The 23,899-nt window shown below is 45.3% G+C and overlaps 1 protein-coding gene across 1 annotated transcript in view; it reads left to right on the forward strand.

The window, feature by feature from the left end:
- Nucleotides 1-2,718: 2,718 nt before the first annotated feature.
- RANBP9 (RAN binding protein 9) overlaps nt 2,719-23,899 on the forward strand; it is a 72,935-nt gene continuing 51,754 nt past the window's right edge. The window contains exons 1-2 of the mRNA XM_024984033.2: nt 2,719-3,385; nt 17,320-17,431. Coding sequence (XP_024839801.1) covers nt 2,794-3,385; nt 17,320-17,431 — 704 coding nt within the window. The 5' untranslated portion in view covers nt 2,719-2,793. The remainder of the gene's footprint in view (nt 3,386-17,319; nt 17,432-23,899) is intronic.

Here is a 23,899-nt window from a genome sequence, read left to right on the forward strand (position 1 = left end):
TCTAAAACGATGTTGCTGTTTTCTGAAACTTTCAGGATAAGGAAGGGCCTGCTTTACAGAATCCTGAAATTTACACAACTGAAATCATTAATTTCTTGAGGCTGCCTGTTTGGTAAGTAACTAGTCACCCCTATAAAAAGCTTCCAATAAAATATCAGCTACTTTTCCTCTCTCAGTTGTTCCTAAGCATATGTAAACTTCTACATGGTTTCTCAGTGTGCCGACAGGAGAAAATACACCTTCGTAAATAAAACCTTGCTGACTACTTTAAGCAAGTTGGATGAGACTTGGAGCTCACTTATTCTACCTTGGCTGCTGCTGCTGCTAAGTCACTTCAGTCGTGTCTGACTCTGTGTGACCCCATAGACAGCAGCCCACCAGGCTCCCCCGTCCCTGGGATTCTCCAGGCAAGAACACTGGAGTGGGTTGCCATTTCCTTCTCCAATGCATGAAAGTGAAAAGTGAAAGTGAAGTCGCTCAGTTGTGTCCGACCCTCAGCGACCCCATGAACTGCAGCCTTCCAGGCTCCTCCGTTCATGGGATTTTCCAGGCAAGAGTACTGGAGTGGGATGCCATTGCCTTCTCTGCTACCTTGGCTAGCCAATATTTAAATAAAGCTTGGCTTACAATTAACTCCTTACTGTAATATAAATGACAATCTTGGAACAATTTAAATACAATGACTTCATGTAATTTAAAGTGCAGTGGCTTGAAAAAAGTCATCAAGTGTTAGGTTAGAATTATCGGATATTTTTATTAAAGAGCAACAGGGCATCTAGTGGCTGGGTAATTCAGGGAGAAATTAGACTGAATGACTATTAGTTCTGGCCAGCCTTTGAGGGCCTTCAATTAAGTCACCATTTACCTACTCTCTTCAAGACAAATAATTCTCTATTCAGCAAGGAATGTTCTTTGCTTATTTGGCCAAACAATTACTATCATATCTTTGGAAGCAAACAAAACACTAGAATTTATATCGTGTAGATTACACACTGTAAAGCTCGATTTTGCCAGCTAAGTAAAGGATAATTTAAGGAGAAGTGCTGAAAACAAAATAGTAAGGTTGGGAGGGGTTGGAGAGCAACGCTTGACCAGTTATGCCAATCAGTCGACCAACCAAAGCACTGTTGGGAATTGCAAAGTAGGAAGTCCTATTTTTGACTCTGCTGACCTCAGTGAATAGTTCCTTGTTTTAAAAATGGTCATAATTCATTGCTACCTAATAAAGATGTTTGTTATGAAAATTAACGAGTCTGCAAAGTGTTTGGACGCCTCTAGAAGCCCTTCCTGGAGAAGGGAATGGCAACCCACTCCAGTATTCTTGCCTGGATAATCCTGTGGACGGAGGAGCCTGGTGGGCTGCAGTCCATAGGGTCGCAGAGTCGGACACGACTGAAGCGACTTAGCATCCATGCATGCATTGGAGAAGGAAATGGCAACCCACTCTAGTATTCTCGCCTGGAGAATCCCAGGGACAGAGGAGCCTGGTGGGCTGCCATCTATGGGGTCGCACAGAGTAGGACACGACTGAAGCGACTTAGCAGCAGCAGCAGCAGTAGCAGCATAAGCCCTTCCTAAATACAACTTGTAATTTCGTGTCCCTGCTCTCCGATGACATGCCACTTTTTATTAGCACTTCTAATAGTGACACCTTCTGCCACCAGAGGTTCACTTTTAAGACCTCATAAAATTAATTAATAAGACGCTCCCTGGTTTAAGTGGGAGACTTTCCCTTTAGAAATGGGTATTAACATAACTGTGAAGGATGCGGAACAGTTGGGTCATCAAGAGGGAGGCGGCAAACAGGGTCCTGTCCCGGGGCACGAGCTCGAGCAGAACCCGGGCAAGCCCCGGACGGCTCACTCACGGACCCGATTTGGGCTCCGGGAGCCGGGACGGTCCCGCTGGTCTCGGGGGTCCGCCGACCGGGCTCGCGGCTTTCCCAGCGGGGCTCGATTGCTTTCGCCTAGATGGGAAGCTGCCGGGCCGCGCCAGAGGCAACCCTACGGTGCCGGGGGCGGGGCGACGGCAACAAAAAGAAGTCAGGTAGGAGGAGAGTCTGCCGGGCGGGCGGCGGGGCGGGGCTCCCGGCAGAGGCGGGGACGCCAGCGGCCGGCCCGCCGGCAGCCCGGAGATCCTCCACCGACCGCGCGCGTCCCCCCTAGCAGCGTGAACCCGGCGCCTGGACCCGCACGGGCCCGCCTTCCGCCGCCCGCGCGGCCCCGCCCCTCGCCCGGCCCCGCCCCTCGCCCGGCCCCGCCCCCTCGAGCTCCGGTCCCGCCCCTTCGCTGCACCGCCCGCGCGCTTCTTCTCGCGCTCCGGCCCTGCCCCCTCGCCCGGTCCCGCCCCTTCGTCTGGCCCCGCCCTCAGCGCCGCGCTCGCGCTCCGGCCCCGCCCCCTCGCGGCCCCGCCCCCTCGCAGCACCGCCCGCGCGCAGCGTCTCGCGCCGGCCCGGCCCGCCCGCAGGGAAACAGCCGCGAGAGCAGCGGCCGCGGCGGCCGGCACCGCGCTCTCATCCCCCGCCCCGCCTCGCTGCGGCCTCGGCGCCTTGTTCCGGGCCCGCGCTCCGGCTAACGTTCTCTCGCGGGCTTGGGGCCCGCCGCCCACCCACTGCCCCGGCTGCGAGCTCCCCAACCGTCGCGCTCCCTCCGTCTGGGCGCGCGGCCGGCCGCCTGCTTCCGGGGCGGGCGGACTGGGCGCCTGGTGCCGGCGGCCGCCGCCACAGCGCCCCCGGGAAGCGGAGGAGGAAGGAGAGAGGAGGCGAAGGCGGCCGCAGGCTGAGTCGCGGCCGGGATGTCCGGGCAGCCGCCGCCGCCGCCGCCGCCGCAGCCACAACAACAGCAGCAGCAGCAGCTCCCGCCGCCCCCGCCGGCGGCTGCGGCCCCCGTGCCCGGAGTCCTGCCGGCGCCCCCGGCCGTCAGCGCCGGCTCGTCTCCGGCCGGCTCGCCCGGCGGCGGCGGCGGCGGCGGCTTGGGGGCCGCGGCGGCCGCCCTGCTCCTGCACCCGCCGCCACCGCCGCCGCCGCCGCCGCCCCCGGCCACCGCGGCCCCGCCGCCGCCGCCGCCCCCACCCCCGCCGCCACCCGCTTCGGCGGCCGCCCCCGCCGGCGCGCCCCCCGCTCCCCCGGGCCTCTCCGCGGGCCCCGGCCCGGCCGGAGGCGCCCCGGCCCCGGCCCCGGCCCCGGCGGCGGGCGGCAGCGCCGCGGCGCCCTTCCCGCACGGGGACTCGGCCCTGAACGAGCAGGAGAAGGAGCTGCAGCGGCGGCTGAAGCGCCTTTACCCGGCTGTGGACGAGCAGGAGACGCCGCTGCCGCGGTCCTGGAGCCCGAAGGACAAGTTCAGCTACATCGGCCTGTCTCAGAACAACCTGCGGGTGCACTACAAAGGTGCGGGGCGTGCGGCGTGCGCAGGGAGCCGGGGCCCGCGGCCCGCCCGCCGCTCCGGGGCCGGGCTCGGGGTCCGCGGGGGGCGATCGCGGGAAGGGGGTGCTGAGGGTTAAGGCTCCCTGCGTGTAGAGTGGGAGCTGGTAATCCCAGGCCGGGAGCAGGACACCTCGGGGGAATCCAGGATGACAGGACATAACTCGCTTTCTGATTGCCTTTTGAGATAAATCGTCGGGCCGGGATGGAGGAAATCTGTGGGTTCTCAGTTGGGTTTACATTGTTCTCCAGGTGGTGGTGGGTCAGGCGCTGTCCTCTTACGTGGGGGGCAGTGGGAGGGGTGAAGAGAGGCACGATTCTGGGGTATTAATTTCTAATCAAGGGAGAGCAGGGATGTATGGGGGGGAGGAGTGATCCGTGGGGGGTTTTGCCCCAAATTAGGCCAGAGATTGTCTAGGGGAGACGACAAAAGGACCGGCGACCGAAGTTTGTGTCCGTGTTATCTCCATAAAAGCAACTGGAGGGTGAGAGAGGTTGAAACCTCAGGAAGACGTGTTGTCTTGGGGGAGCAGAAACGTACCACTACCGATTGGAAAATGCCCTATATTTGTATGTTGGCGTTATATAAAGTCTCGTGGAAAACAGGAATTTTTTTTTTTTAACACGTTTTTTAGTGTTTTAAAGAAAATTGGCTTCTGTTTTCCACCTGCAGTTAAAAAAAAAAAAAAAGGCCTTAGGCTAGTGCTCTTGTGTCCCTCCTCCCCTCACCTATCTCTCCTATGTAAAACAAAGCTCTAAGCAGATTAGTTGTATATAAAATTATTAATTGCCATGGGAATTTTTGAAATGTAGCCCAAATTAATAGCATGCATCAAGTTTACATGTCTGGGGGGGGGGGGGCGGAAATCAATCCATTATATCAGTCAATCTGAAAACAAATCCAGTTTTTTAGGCCCCAAACCTACTGCTTTTACATTCAAAGCAGCCTCATTTTTGATTGGCTTCAAAGGGAGGGTCTTACTCAGATCCTGGTGACATGGATATAGAGGGTGTAAACACTCATTGTGGTGAAATTCTTAAAGTTTACCGGACTGAAATTTGAGAAGAACCTTGATAAATAAGTTACTATTTAATCAGAAAGGAGAAACAACTACAGAAATCTTCCAAATGATTTGGCAGCAAAGAATATTCACAAAAATAGGCCTTGTTGAATATTTCTTCCTTTTATCCATAGATCCAGAGAAGAACTTTCAATTTTAAATGCTGTCTATGGCTCTTAGTCTAAGTGACTAAAAATTTCAGAATATCAGACCTTTGTTTTTTTATGTTAGGATATTTTATTAATACCCTCCTCTGAAGGCTATTATTTTTGTTTTGTGTGAACATTGCTGTAACGAAGTGTTCACTTCTGATCAGATTACCAGAATGCTTTTTGTTAGACTCGACAGAACTTGAAATTTTATGGTTGATGGTTGATAGTTAGCTTATAAAATCAGAGACAGAAGATACAGGGTATTATTGAACAAAGAATTCTAGCTTTCTGAATCCTGGCACGGTTTGTGATTTTAGGCATATTACCAGACAGGGCCTCAGTTTCTTCCTCTGAGTGGTGAGAGAGTTGAACTAGGGTTGGTAAGGAAATTTCCAGCTCTGAATTTCCATGGTATCTGAGATTTGTGATTATAGTTTATTTAGCACTGTAACATGCCTTGACTAGTTTTACTAACTCCTTTGACATAAAATTGTTGATTCAGGTCAGGGAAAAGTACAGCTTATGTGAAATTGGTTGGAGTTTGGAATATTTATGACACTGCTGTCTCAATTATTTTTCCTGTTGGCCTCTTTATTACTTTCTGTTGTGTAATACTAAGATTCACTTTCTGGAAACTTCACTGTTTTGTAAACATAAACCATTATTTTTGGAAAAAAAGATCTTGCTGTTGGGCATCCTTTGCGCTCCCTTTCTCTCTCTCTCCTTTGTCTCTCCCTCCTCCTTGTCACAAACACAGTCCCTTTCCCCACTCTGTCTCTCCCTTGGTATTTTAACGTGTGCGTGTGTGTTTTCCCTGTTGTTTTCGTGTGTGCCTTCTGGGTGGACCACGCGAGAAGTTACTGGGCATCTTAGCAAAGGAGAGGTGTCATAGGCAGTGGTAATCAAACTTCAAGGCACAAAATAACATTGAAAACTACTGTTCATAAAGTATTTTTTGCATGCTGTAAAATTTCAAAAGATTGAACGCAGTTATTTTCCAGAATGGTGAGGATTTTCCCTACCTTTGAAAAAAGAGATTTCTTTTGCTCTGAATGTATTCTGGTTTGAAGATGTAGTTCTTCTCAATAGGAATTAACTCTTTGGAAGCTGTGGGGTTCCTTAAGTGATTTGAGGGAATTGATGTTAAACAATGCCAGCCATGCAGACAAAGTTGATTAGATTGCAGGGGAATTGGGTGTGTTTACTCTTAAAATTTTTAAAAAGACTTCTTGTTTAGCAGTCATACCCCAACTGTTGAAATCCTTAAACATGACCCCTTTTATTTTTAAAATTCTTGTTAGCTTTGAATAAATAAAATATGACAAGTTTAGACCTAGTTATAATGCTACGTTTATTCCAGCTAAAGCATTTTAACAAATACGACAGTAGTTCTGACTGTTCTGGATGTTTCGGTTGCAGGTTGGATTTTTGTATTTGTGACGTTACCACAGTCTGGATACTTTGTGAAGCTTTCTGATACATACACCAAGAGCATCTTACTGGATTTGGGTAGAGTGGTAGAGCTCTCGTTTAATAAGATGCGAGGAAGTGGGAGCACCTGGAGGTGCCGCTGCCCACCACAGGCAGGCCAGGAGTGGAAACTCGTGTTCAGACTCTGAACTCACTGTTCTTCAGTGTGTACGAGACGTAACTGTCTCAACTAGACAAAATCCGGTGATCACATTTAGAGCTTTCTGGAGAACAGTTGACTTTGAAGAATAGTTGATGCTGAAAGTACTTCCTGTGGGGAAAGTGCTGCCGGGAGCACACTAATGCCATGGAAAAGTCCAGACACCTAGATTATACTGATTTAGGGCAGCTTAGAAGAAATGTGAAAGTTGGGAAGAATAGGAAGAAGTGAATAGTGAGTGTCACCTTCTAATTGAAGCGTTATTAACAGTAAGCAAAGTGAACTTTTGGTTGCCCGGCTCCCCTCCCCCTCAGTATCTCCAGTCAGCAGACCTCTAACACTCCCTAAATTTAATCGCCTATCTAATTTCTTGCACTTTAGGTAGAACAAATATCTCAACACATATTGGCTTGCTTCCCAATACAAATGTCTTTTGAGATTTATGGGAGGTGATACAGAAAATGTTCTTTAAAAATCAAGGAATTTAAAAACTGAGTTTTTCTCTCCAAAAAAAAAAAAAAACTTTCTTTACCAAAATTTTGCTTTAAGAATGCTAGTTGAGGGGACTTCCCTTTCCATTGCAGAGTTGGATCCCTAATCTGGGAGTTAAGATCCCAGATGCCTCAGGGCCAAAAAGCCAAAACATAAAGAGAAGCAACATTGTAACAAATTCAATGAAGACTTTAAAAATAGGTCCACATCAAAGAAAATCTGTTTGTTTTTTTTAAAGAGTACTTGTTGATAACTGCAAGAATTAAGCAATTCTGATAATAATATATATATTTTTTGTAGTGATGATTTATTAAGCAATTGATGTATATAGTGCTTGTTGAGAAGAAAATGGCACCCCACTCCAGTACTCTTGCCTGGAAAATCCCACGGACGGAGGAGCCTGGTGGGCTGCAGTCCATGGGGTTGCGAAAAGTCGGACACGACTGAAGTGACTTAGTAGCAGCAGCAGCAGCAGTGCTTGTCGTGTTTAGTCACTAAGTCATGTCTGACTCTTTTGCGACCCCGTGGACTGTATAACCCACCAGGCTCCTCTGTCCACAAGATTTCCAAGGCAAGAATACTGGAGTGGATTGTCATTTCTTTCTCCAGAACTACCCAACCCAGGGATTGAACCCACATCTCCTGTACTGCAGGCAGATTCTTTACCGCCGACCCACCTGGGAAGCCCAACTGTCTATTTATTTAGCAAGCTTTTAGTGAGTATTTACTTTGTGCCAGGTTCTGAGCACTCGAAGGTGAGTAAGACACCGTCTTTGAATTCAAAGCGCTCAGAGGGCTTTGCGCGGTGTGTATTGGGGACGTGTGTTACCCAGTGCTGTGGAAGATGCGAGGGGGTCCACTGCAGGCTGCATGGGCAGGGGTGAAGCTGGTGGCTGAGGGACAGCCTCTTGAAGGGGATGAGGCCAGTGGTCAGTCTTAAAAGATGGATATGATACAAGGGAGGAGGAGGGGCTGGACATTACAAGGGAAAAGGCATAAACGACAGTGTAGAGGCGAGAATGATTCTAAATGTTTGGATCTGCAAGCAATATGGGGTTGTTGGAATGTAAGTGTGTGACAAGGAACAGCTGGGAAAAGATCCAGCAGGGCCTTACAGAATATTTCATTGAGCTTGGATCTTATTTTGTAGGAGATGAAGAATCATCAGAGGATTTTAAATAGGAAGTGACTGGCTCGTTTTCATCTTTGTCAGATTACACAACTAATTGGAAGATGGATTCAGGGGCCATAAGATTGGAAGTAGCAGACTCATTCAGAAGGCTGTTGCAGACCATAGAAGAAATAAGGACCTGAATTGGTTGGTCAGTGTTGGGTGTAGAGAAAAAAAGACAACATACCTGTGATCTGTATTGAAGTCATCCTGACAGGATATAATGGAGTGATTAAAAAAAAAAAATCAAGGCCAATGCTGGGTATATGGCCCTATTAGTTTTTTGCAGTGAATCGTGAAGTAAATGATGATGGCAAGGAAATATTACAGTATATTTAGAGATAAGTAAAAATGTGAACCTCAGCCATGTGATCTGACTTCTGCTTAAACCAGCAGAAGCCAAAGAAATAGCATTAAAGAAAGAACAGCTAGTGGTCTTCTGGAGTCAGTGAGGTGCAGTGTAAGCGCACAGCTGGAGCTCATGATTTTTCCCTTGATTGTAATGTTAAGGTGACTCAGCGACAGTGCTAGTTTCTGGTTGTTTTCTTCTTTTCCCTACTAGCTGGTTTATCCTTTTTCCTATTTTAAACTCCCAAGAGCCTTTTCAGGTTGGCCTAGCTAATGGCCCTCATTCCCAGTTGGACAGATCTTTTCATTATATGCTGTGGTGCGAATTGGTGGCCTTCTCGTGGGTGCTTGTCTGTGTTGAGTCACCTGTAGGGGTGTGATGGTTGTTACGAAATGTCCTCCTGGCACAAGGGGAGTGTGGGCCCCCCTTGTTTCAGTAGGGACAGCGTGTGGGGCAGTTTCTCCTCGGAAGGGCTGGCATTACCGCCATGGACGGGATCCTGGGGGAGAGGTCGAGGTCATGACCGACTGGGGAGCCACCGCTGGCTGGTGGTTGGAACTCAAGTGTCTGAGAGAGAAAGTAAAGTGAGAGGAGCAGTGGGCCGAGCGTGGAATCCTGAGCCAACAGCAACATTGAAAACTGGAGGGAGCCCAAGGAGGAGCAGTTAAGAGACACCTGCACAGAGGGGAGGGTTGTGTCACAGAAGCTGAGCAGAGGAGTGGAGTGTCAGAAATGAGGAAGTGAACTTTAGCGTCAAAGGCAACAGACGGGTTTAGTGAAATAGGCACAGGAGAGTTTCCACTGGATTTGGAAGTTAGATCACTGTGACCTTAGGCAGAGCAGTGTGAAGTGGGTGACGGGGGCAGGAATCAGGGTGAATAGAAGGGACCAAGCAGAAAGTATGGTGAATACAAATTATTCTTGAGGAATGTAGACGAGGAAAGAGATTAGGCAGTACCTGGAGGGGAATGGAGGATAGGGCCGATTTTTTGTTTTTTCTTTGTTGTGGCTGATATTGTGGCTCACTGATATTTGAAAATTAGCTTCTAACATCAGCATATACGATGAAAATCCACATAATTAAAATTATCCCTAAGAATCCTTTGGACAGTACTGTGTTAGAGACTACTGTGTCGTTTCTAAGTAGGTCTCATTTTAATCTGGTTGTGGGTATAAAACTGAAGTGACAAGTTAGGTGACAGTAGTAAATGTCTACAGGATTTAATGTGTTTTAACAAATAAGATAAATAGTAACAATACCTGGTATTATTACCTTAAAGTTAGGGGAGAAAGTTCATTATACTGGCCACCAACCCCAGTGCATCACTGACAATGGTTTATAACACAGAGGCATATGGTTTTATGAAACATGTATGCATTTTGGGGTCACTGTGCCCTTATAGCTTGAAGGGAAGGAGAAAGATGAAAATACGAGCTTGGGAGGCTGGCAGAGTGAGGACGTGGAGGGAGGAAAGTGGTTCAGAAGCTGAAGATGCTTGGCCTTGAAGAAGGGAGAAATACGTAGTGGCCCTTCGATAACAGTGAAAGAGGCCACCAGTTAGCAGTAAGGCAGCGGAGAGTAGAACGTAACCACGTATAACGGTGGAGCCCCACTTAAGTCCCGTTTTGTGAGACAGGAGGCGAGGCAGTTTGCTCACTGAATTCAGATAGAGGACTTAAAGCCTAAAGTGAACGGTGAGGGTGTGAGCCATGTCCCTCATTCTGAAGATGTCTGTGTGCTGTGGATATCGGTGGGGGTCCCTGCTGACATCATTTGTTCATAGAGGTGACTATTTGCAAGATGTTTGGACGTGTATTCGGCAAAGGCCAGCCGCCTGGTGCATGAGTGGGGAAGATGGCTTGTAACATTGACTTAGGCTGTGGTTTTGCTGCCTGTGATGGAAGGGTAGGCATGTGAGGGAAATCAAGACATTTGAGCGCTTTAAAATAATTACCATGTATATCGTCCTGAAAGAGGAAAAACAAACAAGGAAGAGTTCAGTGAGCCGAATTTCCCTGGATTTTGAGTGCAGAAGTGAGTTCCTTAGGAAGGGGAGAGGATAGGAGGCTGTGTCCCGGGGAAGACGTCGACCTTGCCGCTGTAATGCCAGGATTCAGTTGCTGGGAAAACCTCACGTTTTCCACAGAATTGCACACTAAAAGTAACAGGGCTTTGGGGGAAAATAGGGCTGGGGCAGACCACTTAAAACCTGTGGAACTTTGTAACCAGAGCACTACAAAAATAACAGTTGTAATAAAATACAAGCCTGGTTAAATTCCCACTCCCATGTGTGCCTGATGTCACAGGCTGCTGATCCCTCCTGGCGTTCAACCCGTAGGCTTGGTCTTCCCTGTTAGCGATGTAAGTTCCTGTTTAATCAAAAGTAAGCAACTGGGGTTTCCCTGGTGGCTCAGTGGTGAGGAATCTGCCTGCCAATGCAGGAGACACGGGTTTGATCCCTGATCCAGGAAGACCCCACATGCCTTGAAGTAACTAAGCCTGTGCACCGCAACTCCCGAGCCTGTGCTCTGGAGCCCGGGAGCTGCAACTACTGGAGCCCGAATGCTCTGGCACCTGAGCTCAGCAGCAGGAGAAGCCACTGCGGTCAGAGGCCCTCTCACTGCCGTGAAGAGTAGCCCCCGCTCTCCGCAGCTAGGGAAAGCCTGCGCAACAGTGCGGACCCGGCACAGCCAAAAATAAATAAATAAATAAAATTATCATTTTTTAAGGTGAACCTTAATACCTGCATTCCCCCCAAACCTCCAGTGTTTTATTTTGTACTGGGGTGTAGCCAGTTGACAGCGTTGTGATCGTTTCAGGTGACTGGCAAAGGGACTTGGCTGTCCATACACACGTGTCCATTCTCTCCCACCCCCTCCCATCCAGGCCTGCACGTCATGTTGAGCAGAGTTCCACGTGCTGCACAGGAGGTTCTTACTGGTTATCCGTTTTAAGTATCACAGTGTGTACATGAGCGTCCCGAAGTCCCTAACTATCCCACCCCTCATGCTGCAACCAGAAGTTTGTTTTCTGTCTTTCTGTTTTGTACGTAAGTTCGTTTGTATCATTTCTTTTTAGATTCCACATATAAGGGATGTCATTCAGTATTTCTCCTCCTCTGTTTGACTTACTTCACTTGGTATGACGCTCTTTGGGTCCTTCCATGTTGCTGCAGATGGCATTATTTCATTCTTTTTAATGGCAGCGTAATAGTCCATTGTACATATGTTCCACATCTTCTTTATCCTTTCCTCTGTCGATGGGCATTGAGGTTGCTTCCACGTCTTGGCTGTTGTAAACAGTGCTGCAGTGAATACTGGGGTGCATGTTTTTCTTTTGGATCACGTTTTTCTCTAGATCAATGCCCCTGAGTAGGATTGCAGGTCATATGATAGCTCTGTTTAAGGAACTTCCATATTATTCTCCACAGTGGTGATACCAATTTACATTCCCACACAGTAGCAGGAAGGTTCCCTTCTCTCCACACCCTGTCCAGCATTTGTTATTTGTGGATTTTTTGATGTTAGCCATTCTGAGCAGTGTGATGTGATGTCTCATTGTAGTTTTGGTTTAGTGCATATTTTTAAAAAATTGCTTGAGAGGAAGGTTGGGGGGATCACAGGATAGAATGTGAAATGTGACTTTAAAGCAGTCTAACTCTACTGCAGATATATGAAGCAGTCTCAGGAAAGGAGGGAAAAGGTGCTGACAAGTTCCTGGAAATCAGTGGAGTCTATAAAACTAAAAAAGGTAAATGAAAGTAGATACGCGCCAAATTCTTGTTGATAAGCTGTACCTCGGGGATATGGGTCAACAGTTCTGATACTATTATCCACGTAAACTGGAATTTAACGAGTAAATCAATGGATGGTGGACAGTAGGAGCTAGGTTTCTCAGCATTGAAGTGGTTAGAATGATCCATGTGGTAATGGATTAGAGTTGGTTGTTTAATATTTACACAGATAATTACATAAATTATATAGATGTGTATAGTGTGTATAGTGAAGTGAAAGTATTAGTGTCCGACTCTGCGACTCTGTGGACTGTAGCCCGCCAGGCTCCTCGGTTCATGGGATTCTCCAGGCAAGAATACCGGAGTGGGTTGCCATTTCCTTCTCCCGGCGTCTTCCCAACCCAGAGATTGAACCCATGTCTCGCGTCTCCTGCGTTGGCAGGCGGATTCTTTACAATGTGCCTGGGAAGCCCAGTGAGCGTACCTAGCATCTAGACCTCGGGTTCTAATGCCATTTGTCCATAAAAGGAGCCAGGGCTCCTTAGAGAAATGACTGACTGTGGGACTGGGGCAGGAAGTCAGCCAGATGAGCTTCCAGCATCTGCAGAGCCAGAAAATAACAAACAAAAAATAAAAACACACAAATGGAGGTGTATCAGAGTGCCAGAGCAGCCAACTGAAAGAGCGCCCAGTGGCTGAACGGGGCATAGCTGAGTAGCAGAAGACATGAGCTGGCCCTGAACTGTCACCCGAAGTGTAAAATCAGTAGGCATGAGATGCGTGAATCCATAGGGATATAAACAGGGAAGTATTGTAGCACTTTTGGTCTGTGCTGCTGTTGGATTTTTCCCAGATGGCTTAGTATGGTGGTTAGTATAGCAGTTTCTGAAGCCACCAAACACCAGGGACAATAGGAATACACTTCTGTAGGAATCCCAGCTCTTTTGATTTAGGCCTTTTGTATATTGCTGAAATTTTCCCTTTAATTCATTAATGTACTGGGGAAAAGCTGTTATGAACCGAATGACTTCTTTATTATGCTGAGATCATTCCCATATTTATCAAGTGTATGTGAGCTAATTTGTATTCAAGAAATGTGTTCAGTAGCAAGACAGACTTTATTAGAATTGGATGTTTCTGCCGTGGAGTAGTTTCAGGTGATGTGTGAATCCAGAGCATGGCTCCAGGAAGAATGGTCAAAATTAGGGTGGAAGTCCATGGGGAAAAAAGAGGTCCAGGAATTGAAATGCAGAAACAATAAAATAATCACATGTGAGTGTTATGTGTGTGGATGTTGTATGGAGGTCCTGTAAACAAGGTTAGACTGAGTCCGAGAGATTAGAGAAAGAACAGTTGAGGAAGTAAAGCTTGAGCTGAGATAGAAAAGCTGAGAAGGAAGGGCACCACTCTCCAGTTTGAGGGAGTTGCGTGGGCACTGCCTGGCCTGGCCAGGGTGGCTGGAGCCAAAAGGAAGAGGTGGGAAACGCAGAGGGAGGGAGAGGTCAGACGGGGTTTTCAGGAAGTTTATCTTTTTCTCGGCTGAAAGGGAGGACGTTAGTTGTACTGGAGGCTAGTGGTTCAAGGAAGACTGAGGTATGTTTTCAGAACGGCACTTGGCTGCTCATTGGAGAGCCGCGGGTTCTAGGGATGGGGGCTTTATTCAGAACCGTCCAGTTAAATGCAGTCAGCAGATGGTGTGCAAGGGAGCCTTAGAATCCTGAAGCAACACATGTGTTTTCTTCTTGAACCATCTAGAAAACACTTAACCTTGAAGACTGTGGTTTTTAAAATGTGCACTTCGGTAGTGTGAGGTTGTATTTTGGTCACCACAAAATTTAAGGTAATATACTTCCGGCCAACAAATGTTATTAGAAACAGGCCCTTTGCTATGGTATTACTAGTCTCACCTAAAAATAGTATGCATCCTTTTAATCTTACATCTCGCCTTTCTCCTGGGTCTTTACCTTTTAAAGTTAATTTTAAAATGAAGCAAATCCTTTTAACCTTTACAGAATTTTTCTATAGTGTCTTGGTAAAACATAATGTACTAGTCTTGGAGACCTAAGATTGTGTAATTCTTTACAGTTATTTTTGCACGGTAGTAAAATGTAGGGGATTTAATTCAGACATGGATTTAATGCATGATTCTACCAATTTGGGGCAAGTTATATTACCTCTGTAAGAATTTCTTCATTTTTAAAAAATGAGGTTGTTGCTGCTGCTGCTGCTGTTGCTTCAGTCGTGTCCGACTCTTTGTGACCCCATAGACGGCAGCCCACCAGGCTCCCCCGTCCCTGGGATTCTCCAGGCAAGAACGCTGGAGTGGGTTGCCATTTCGGTCTCCAATGCGTGAAAGTGGAAAGTGAAAGGGAAGTCGCTCAGTCGTCTCCGACTCTTAGCGACCCCATGGACTGCAGCCCACCAGGCTCCTCGGTCCATGGGATTTTCCAGGCAAGAGTATTGGAGTGGGGTGCCATTGCCTTCTCCAAAAATGAGGTTAAATTATACCTATTTCACAGATGTTGACCGAGAAAAAATCTATACAAAAGCACCTGATGCTTTGAGAGATTGTTTACGCTCAAATATTAGTTTTCTTTTTCTTTTCTCATAGAAGTAGCTTAAATAGGAGGTGAGAGTACTTGTGAAGTGATCCCAGAATGCCATGGTAACTAAATCCTTCCTGTGGGTTCAGGGCTCGCTCTGGATCAGGCTTCTTGAATTTAAATCCCAGCACAGATCCTGGTTTGGGACTCTCACTCAGCAGTGAGACCTGAGTTTCTTCCTTTGGCTTCCTCAAGTGTGAAATGGTAATAAATAGTACCTACTTCATGGGTTGTTTTGAATATTAAATGAGCTGATAAACACAGTGCTTTTATTTGCTTATTTACCATTTTCGGAATCGAAGTACAGTTAGTTTACATGGTGTGTGTGTCAGATGCAGCGTGGTAATTCAGTTACACACGCATATGGATTTTCTAGATTCTTTTCCATTGTAAGTTATTACAAGATACTGAGTATAGTTCTCTGTGCTGTGCAGTGGGTCCTTGTTTGTCTGTTTTACGTGCAGTAGTGTGTGTATGTTAATCTCAAACTCCTGACACACCCGCCCCAGCCCCATCCCTTTTGGTAACTGTAAGTTGTTTTCTGTGTCAGTACAGCGCTTTTAGAATAGTGCCTTTACGTAGTATTAAATATACGCCATCTATTATCACATACTGTCATTAAGTATAGTTTCAGCTCCCTTATCCCTAAAAGTTTTGAGCACGTCTCTTCAGAAAAGCCAAAACCAAAATAAAGGCTGGTCGATTTAGGACTCCTGGGTTAATTGGGGTTTTCTTTAGATTTATTTTTAGCTGCCTCAATTCTAAAAATGCTTTTCCTTTACATGACCTTTTCCCAGGCAGCTCAATTATTTAAACATAATTTTACTGTAGAAGATGTTTTGCTGAAACCATAATTTATAAAATTTCAGTTTTTAAAAAGGGATTAGCATATCATTCTTCAGATTTGTGCTGTTATATTTTTCTTCCACTTGAGTTCAGTTCAGTCGCTCAGTCGTGTCCGACTCTTCGCGACCCCATGAATCGCAGCACACCAGGCCTCCCTGTCCATCACCACCTCCTGGAGTTCGCTCAGACTCACGTCCATCGAGTCAGTGATGCCATCCAGCCATCTCATCCTCTGTCGTCCCCTTCTCCTCCTGCCCCCAATCCCTCCCAGCATCAGGGTCTTTTCCAGTGAGTCAACTCTTTGCATGAGGTGGCCAAAGTACTGGAGTTTCAGCTTTAACATCATTCCTTCCAAAGAAATCCCAGGGCTGATCTCCTTCAGAATGGACTGGTTGTGCTGTTACATTTTTCTTGCGCTTAGCTCAGTGTAAATATTACCTACTTATGTTAAAGCAGTTTTATCAGCATCTGTACATTGCCACTTCCATTGTTATCTTCCTAGCTAAGTTTATCACCTCTCAGTTGTCCCCTGGGCTGAAAACTTGTGTCCATAATATGTATACTTAAGACCCCTATGAATGGTAGTAGACGAGAGTGGCTGAGTTCATTCAGCTTCTTTTAGGCCATGTGACCATGTGCTAATTTGCACTGCAAGTGTACACTCAACTGTTTAATGATAGGACATGCATTGATAATTTGACAGAGCATATGGTAAGAAAAGATGTGATCTCATTGATGCGTGATGGTTATTGTATAGCCAATATAGTTTTTGACTTAAAAGAAGGGTTTAATTTTAAAACAATCATGTTAAATTTAAGAAGGGGAGTTCTGCTACCCATGAAGGTAGTGGTATAGTGTGACTGAAAGATTAATGACTGTACTGGGTGAGGCATATCCAACTGGAACACCTGAGTAATGACTTAGCGCTTTATTTCTCATCAGCTCTTTTGGGGATTGTGGGGCTTGTCTCATTCACTCTGAGTACTTTCTGACATGCTGCTTCAGCTTCTGTCTGTACTCTTCTGGTGGTTTTATGGGCATATTTGGGCATATTTTGTCTTGCTCACATGGTTTTGTTCACAGGCTAGCTTTCAAGATAATTTGTGTCTTGGGTGATAGACATAGTGGGGGATGTGATATTAGTGAATAAAATTCTCTGCGATTAGATTGAGGAATAGCTAATATGTAAAAGTTTAAAAGCCATTGTCTGGTTTTGTCAGCAATAGTATGGTATATTCATTTCCTTTCTTAAAAAAGAAAAGACAACTGGAGGGCAGATATGCTTCTCGGTAGGCCGTGATTGACCACAGAGCTTTTATGGATCAGCCTCTGTATAGAATTAATGATCAAAGTATGTCAAAGAACAGCTTTGTAAATTCTTAAAGTAAGAAAGCTGTTTCACCAATTCAGTCTAATTGTATATGTCAATGATATAGATGCTTCTGGTTTAAAAAGGTCATTTGGCAAAAATGTGTTGTTTAGGAATTTTACAAATGATATGCAAATTTAGATATAATAAAATGAATCTCATTCTCATCATGTTCTTAAAATGTATCCTTTTGTCTCTTAAAAGTATTGTTTACCTTAAAATATTTTTTTTAATTTGCAAGAAGGATTACTAGGTTCAACGTGCTTATTAGATTCTGAAATTTCACCAAAACTAGTAACTGTGAAGAGTTCCATGTTTAACTTGTGCTGTTTTGCATATTGGATTAATTGTGATTAGTGTGGTACTGAATCTTTGATTATTTGTACTGATGAGAGTAGAAATGCATATATCATTCAAAAGCCAAGTTCGTTCCTGAGTTAAGATTTTCGTTTGAATATCTGTCTTGACTGTCTTTCTTCCTGTTCCTGATGCAGGTCATGGCAAAACCCCAAAAGATGCAGCGTCAGTTCGTGCCACGCATCCAATACCAGCAGCCTGTGGGATTTATTACTTTGAAGTAAAAATTGTCAGTAAGGGAAGAGATGGGTAAGTGTAAATTTTGGTGGGAAAAATCTGTTTACGGGTAATTATTTTTGTTTTCATTCATAACCGTTTATGATGTAATTGAGAAATTTGAATTTTTTGGAAAATTTTGGTAATTGAAAGAGTGGAATCTGAATATTCTAGTATAGCAGGTTTTATCTGGTTCTGCTTTAATACTCATTGAAGTTAACACTTGAGTTGATAAAATTACCAGATTTTTCTGGTAGGTTTCTTGTTAAAACGGAGAATTGGAATAAAACAATAGAAAGTTAATGACTCATTTTCCATGCCTTTCTTACACTGCCATTTTCTGAATTCCACTGAGAAGTTAAATCCTCTCAAAGATAGTTAACCAAAACCAAAAGGTGATTCACAGATATTTAATAGGGGTAGAGACTCAGAATTTTAGGTTGAGGTCAGGGAAATGTATGTTAGTACACTCTCAGCTAGTTGCAAGGATTAAGATATAGTGTAGAAGGTTCCAGTTGACAACTTCATGTAGCTGCTGGAACTAACTTTTAAAGCCATTGTCTGGTTTTGCTTTTCAACTTGGGCTCAGTGGTGTGTGGTGTGCACACAGCAGAGTACACACCTGTGATGTGTACACACAGTATACACACCACTCTGTGTGTGTATACACAGCAGAGTCACTTAAGGGACTAATAAAAATACAGTAGTTTGGGTCTTACCCCCAAAATTCCTTAATCAGTATTTTCAGGTGTAGACCTTGGACATGATGGACATTTTCAGGACACTTCACAGGGAATTTCGGTGCTTACCTCTCTCTGAATGAGAGCTGATTATATAGACTCATTGGATCGGTCCTGTGGTATTTCCTGATAAATTCATTGTGGTATCAGAGATCCTTTAAAACATCTCTAGAGTTGTTTGTCCAGCTCTCAAGGTGAAGTTACTAGAATGTGTAACTTTACCTGTTTTTGGAATGAATCATTTCACCCCTTTTAGTGCTTCTTAGGGAGAAGGCAGTGGCACCCCACTCCAGTACTCTTGCCTGGAAAATCCCATGGACCGAGGAGCCTGGTGGGCTGCAGTCCATGGGGTCGCTAAGAGTCGGAGACGACTGAGCAACTTCACTTTCTCTTTTCACTTGCATGCATTGGAGAAGGAAATGGCAACCCACTCCAGTGTTCTTGCCTGGAGAATCCCAGGGACGGGGGAGCCTGGTGGGCTGCCGTCTATGGGGTCGCACAGAGTTGGACACGACTGAAGCGACTTAGCAGCAGCAGCAGCAGTGCTTCTTAGGGTTTAATTGACTAAATAAGTGTGTTCAGTAGATTATTTTTCTTCATTTGCTGAACATTATCAATGTCAGCAATATGGAAAGTACAAAGTGAAGCCTTGGATTCAACAGTAACTTTTTAACTACTTCAGTTTTCCCAGGGTGATCAAGCCAAAGATAAAATCAGAGAAGCTAAGTGTAAAGTGGTTGAGAGACCCCAGATTGAAATGGCATGTAATGGTAACCATTGCTAGTTCTACTGCTGCATACTCACCCAGTTCTTTTATACTTCAAATTATATCATTAGCTCCATAACACTGGTATTGCTCAGGATAATTCCCAGAATTCTCTTTACCTTTAATTCTACATACTCTGCATAAGCTTGACCTTATATTTTCATGGCTGCCAGTACCCTGACGAGTCTCAAATCTGAAACTGCATCTCAGGATATTCCCTTGAGCTCTGGACCAGATGTTTGTATTTGAATGTCCCATAGGCATTTAAATTTAGCTTATTTAAAATCTTTTTCTCAACCGTGGCCTGGCTCATGGTTTCACAGTTGCTAGAAACTTGCGCATTTCCTGCCTTTAACTTTCTCTGTCCACGACAGTCTCTGCCCTGCCCGTCAGGTGTCGGTCCTTTGTGCCCTGAGGGACTGAGACGCCCCGGGCGCTCCCTGTTTCACTCTCACTCCAGTCTATAACTCGTCCACCTTCCTCCTGATACAGAACTGAAGTGTCTGTCCCTCCCTTAAGATTGTTTAATACACTGGTTACTTTGAGAGTAAAATCTAAAACTTCTTAGGATCCTGCATGATGTATGACTAATGCCTTGCTGATTTTTTAGTCTCATCTTTCTGTGGCCAGAATTTCTTTCATTTTTAAAACTAGGTATATTTTACATGTAATAAATCTTAAACTGTTTTAGCGTGCAGGTCTGTGAGTTTTGACAGATCTGTACAGTCTTGTAACCATCACCACAATCAGTATATAAAACATTTCCATCACCCACCAATACCCAGATTCCTCCATATCCCTTTTCAGGCAACCTTTGCCCATCTCCAGCCCCTGGCAACCACTGGTTTGTTTTCTTCCTTTATAGTTTGCTGTTTCTAGGATGATATATACATGGAGTCATGTAGTGTAAAGAGTATAGTATCCTTTAAAGCCCGACATCTTTCACTTAGTATACTGCATATGAAATTCATCCCTATTGTTGTATGTCTTGGTAGATCGGTTCTTGTTATCGCTGGTTGTATGGAGGAACCAACCACAGTGTCCTTACTCACTCTTCAGTTGAAGGACATCAGATTATTTCCAGTTTTTTTGACAGCTAGGAATATAGCCGCTAGAAACATTTATGTATCGGTTTTTGCATAAACGTGAGTTTTCACTTAACTTGGGTAAATACACAGGAATGGGATGGCTGGGTCGTTCGTTAAGTGTCTTTTTAACTTTGTAAGAAACTGCCAGGCTGTTTTGCAGTGTGGCTGTGCTGGCTGCCATGCCCACCAGCAGGGTGTGGAGTCCCGGGGGTGTGCCTCCTCAGAAGCCCTTGGTATTGTCAGGGTCATTTGTTTGTTTGTCTTGAATTTGCTGCCGTTCTAATAGGTACCTAGTGGTTTCTTGTGATTTTAACTGACCTTTCCCTGAGGACCAATGATGTTGAAGAATCACTAATTCTCATCTGCCCTGTTTTTTTTTTTTTTAAACAAACTTAATAATTCTTTTAATTTTAAATTAATTTCTTGTCAACAACTATGGACATGGTTAAGCAAGGACGTAACGTATACTTAAGAATACTGAACTGACGAGCACAATTGAATGCAGTGCTTCTTAGGGCAAGTCTCATTTTAGCCTTCACCCTGATTAAATTTAAGGTCCTTATTTCTCCTCTCTTTCCTGAGCTACGGTGTGGGGGGCTCAAAGTGGGGCACCCAGTTTCTTTCCATTCCCACTTTCCTGCCAGCTTGGGCTTCGAGAGGCAAGCCCCAGAAGACAGAAAGTAGGGTGTTAAACAGAGCCGAATCAATATAAAGTGACCTGACAGGAGAGGGATGGGATACACTTTAGGTTAGAAAATGTTACCTAACCAAACTGGGGTCCACTTGCCCAGCACCCAGCAATGCCAGACTGCCGACACCGGGTTGTGGTGAAGACCAGTGATGAGTGCGAGCACCAAGCCAGGAGGATGGGCGGCTTACGCCCCAAGACCAAACTCCGCATTGGCTTCCGGGGAGGTTTTCTAAAGGCAGCATTAGAGGTGAGGGCTCAGGGTGTATGCTCAGCCTGCGGGCTTTCTGCAGCTGTGCTGAGATAACGGATGATGCTTTGGGAATCTTAATCATCAGCCTTCTGGTTCCAGCCTGTCCAGGGTCAGCACATAGTCCCCATCCACCTCCTGGGAGGGCTGGGGGAGGTCTTAGTTTCCGCAGAACAACTCAGAGATACTCGTCAGATTGTTGTGTGTATCCCTTGAGGGAGACTGCGGCTCTGTTTTGTCACTGAACTAGCAAGCTGTCATTACTTTTTTTGAATGACCACTTTTTGTTTGTTTCTGCATTCCCTCACTTCCCTAATTAGTAACTGCTTGAATCTGCTCTTCGGAATTCAGGACACATGGAAGGGCTTTCGTGCTCGGGAAGACCTCACAAGGACCTCCTGGGTTTCAGTCTCCCTTTTTCTGATACGTCTCATTCTGGAGGGGAAGTGGGGAGAGAGGAGAAAGGGAATCAAGTTTTGGATAGAGCGGTTAACCATCAACCTGGCGAGAAAGTAAAAAAATGAATTTCTCTTGTCCCTTTCCCCATTTGCCAAGCTTATTAGCTAATTTAGTACTCTTCCGTTCCTAGTTTACAGGTACGTTATTTTGGTGGCACTTTCTCTTTTCCAAAATAAGATCGTGCCTTTATCTTGCTTCCTTTCCTTTGAGGGCAGGCAAGTTATAGGACCTATACTGCTGTAATTGTCACTTATTGATCCAAGGATAAGGGACTGTTTTATATTTCTGTATTCCAGGGCTTTATTTTTAGTGGGCCCTCATATGAATGAACAAATGGATAGATGAGAAACAGCACCTACCGCCTGTATCAGATCATATCAGTCGCTCAGTCGTGTCCGACTCTTCGCGACCCCATGAATCGCAACACACCAGGCCTCCCTGTCCATCACCAACTCCCGGAGTTCACTCAGACTCATGTCCATCAAGTTAGTGATGCCATCCAGCCATCTCATCCTCTGTCATCCCCTTCTCCTCTTGCCCCCAATCCCTCCCAGGATCAGAATCTTTTCCAGTGAGTCAACTCTTCGCATGAGGTGGCCAAAGTACTGGAGTTTCAGCTTTAGCATCATTCCTTCCAAAGAAATCCCAGGGCTGATCTCCTTCAGAAAGGACTGGTTGGATCTCCTTGCAGTCCAAGGGAGGACTCTCAAGAGTCTTCTCCAACACCACAGTTCAAAAGCATCAATTCTTCGGCACTCAGCCTTCTTCACAGTCCAACTCTCACAGCCATACATGACCACAGGAAAAACCATAGCCTTGACTAGATGGACCTTTGTTGGCAAAGTAATGTCTCTGCTTTTGAATATGCTATCTAGGTTGGTCATAACTTTCCTTCCAAGGAGTAAGCGTCTTTTTAATTTCATGGCTGCAGTCACCATCTGCAGTGATTTTGGAGCCCAGAAAAATAAAGTCTGACACTGTTTCCACTGTTTCCCCATCTATTTCCCATGAAGTGATGAGACCGGATGCCATGATCTTCGTTTTCTGAATGTTGAGCTTTAAGCCAACTTTTTCACTCTCCACTTTCACTTTCATCAAGAGGCTTTTGAGTTCCTCTTCACTTTCTGCCATAAGGGTGGTGTCATCTGCATATCTGAGGTTATTGATATTTCTCCCAGCAATCTTGATTCCAGCTTGTGTTTCTTCCAGTCCGGCGTTTCTCATGATGTACTCTGCATAGAAGTTAAATAAGCAGGGTGACAATATACAGCCTTGACGTACTCCTTTTCCTATTTGGAACCAGTCTGTTGTTCCATGTCCAGTTCTAACTGTTGCTTCCTGACTTGCATACAGATTTCTCAAGAGGCAGGTCAGGCAGTCTGGTATTCCCATCTCTTTCAGAATTTTCCACAGTTTATTGTAATCCACACAGTCAAAGGCTTTGGCATAGTCAATAAGGCAGAAATAGATGTTTTTCTGGAACTCTCTTGCTTTTTCCATGATCCAGCGGATGTTGGCAATTTGATCTCTGGTTCCTCTGCCTTTTCTAAAACCGGCTTGAACATCAAGAAGTTCACGGTTCACATATTGCTGAAGCCTGGCTTGGAGAATTTTGAGCATTACTTTGCTAGCGTGTGAGATGAGTGCAATGGTGCGGTAGTTTGAGCATTCTTTGGCATTGCCCTTCTTTGGGATTGGAATGAAAACTTACCTTTTCCAGTCCTGTGGCCACTGCTGAGTTTTCCAAATTTGCTGGCATATCGAGTGCAGCACTTTCACAGCATCGTCTTTCAGGATTTGGAATAGCTCAACTGGAATTCCATCACCTCTACTAGCTTTGTTCATAGTGATGCTTTCCAAGGCCCACTTAACTTCATATTCCAGGATGTCTGGCTCTAGGTCAGTGATCACACCATCGTGATTATCTGGGTCGTGAAGATCTTTGTTGTACAGTTCTTCTGTGTATTCTTGCCGTCTCTTCTCAATATCTTCTGCTTCTGTTAGGTCCATACCATTTCTGTTCTTTATCGAGCCCATCTTTGCATGAAATGTTACTTTGGTATATCTGATTTTCTTGAAGAGATCTCTAGTCTTTCCCATTCTGTTGTTTTCCTCTATTTCTTTGCATTGATCGCTGAAGAAGGCTTTCTTATCTCTTCTTCTCGGCGAAAACCATTGGTTTTTTGGTCTGATTTTGTTTATTTCTGGTAATCTTTCTGACTGCAGTTTTAGGTCCAACCCAGTGCTTTTGGAAGCGAAGAACAAACTTCATTTATGGAACAAAAGCAAGTCATGTAGCTTATTTTGGCCAAGTAAGGTCTTTCTGGAGATACATTGAACTGTTATCAAGAGATACAAGAATTCCTTCCTAAAATCCTGACATTGTTGTGAAGATTTAACCAGAAAGAGCAGCTGTCAGTTTTCTTTCATTTGCAGTGATTTATGTTCATCTGAGAGTTTATTATATTTAATTTAAAATTGACTTTTTTTAAACAGTGTGTTTATCCAAG

The sequence above is a fragment of the Bos taurus genome, chromosome 23 (assembly GCF_002263795.3).
Source record: "Bos taurus isolate L1 Dominette 01449 registration number 42190680 breed Hereford chromosome 23, ARS-UCD2.0, whole genome shotgun sequence".
NCBI classification, from domain to species: Eukaryota; Metazoa; Chordata; class Mammalia; order Artiodactyla; family Bovidae; genus Bos; species Bos taurus.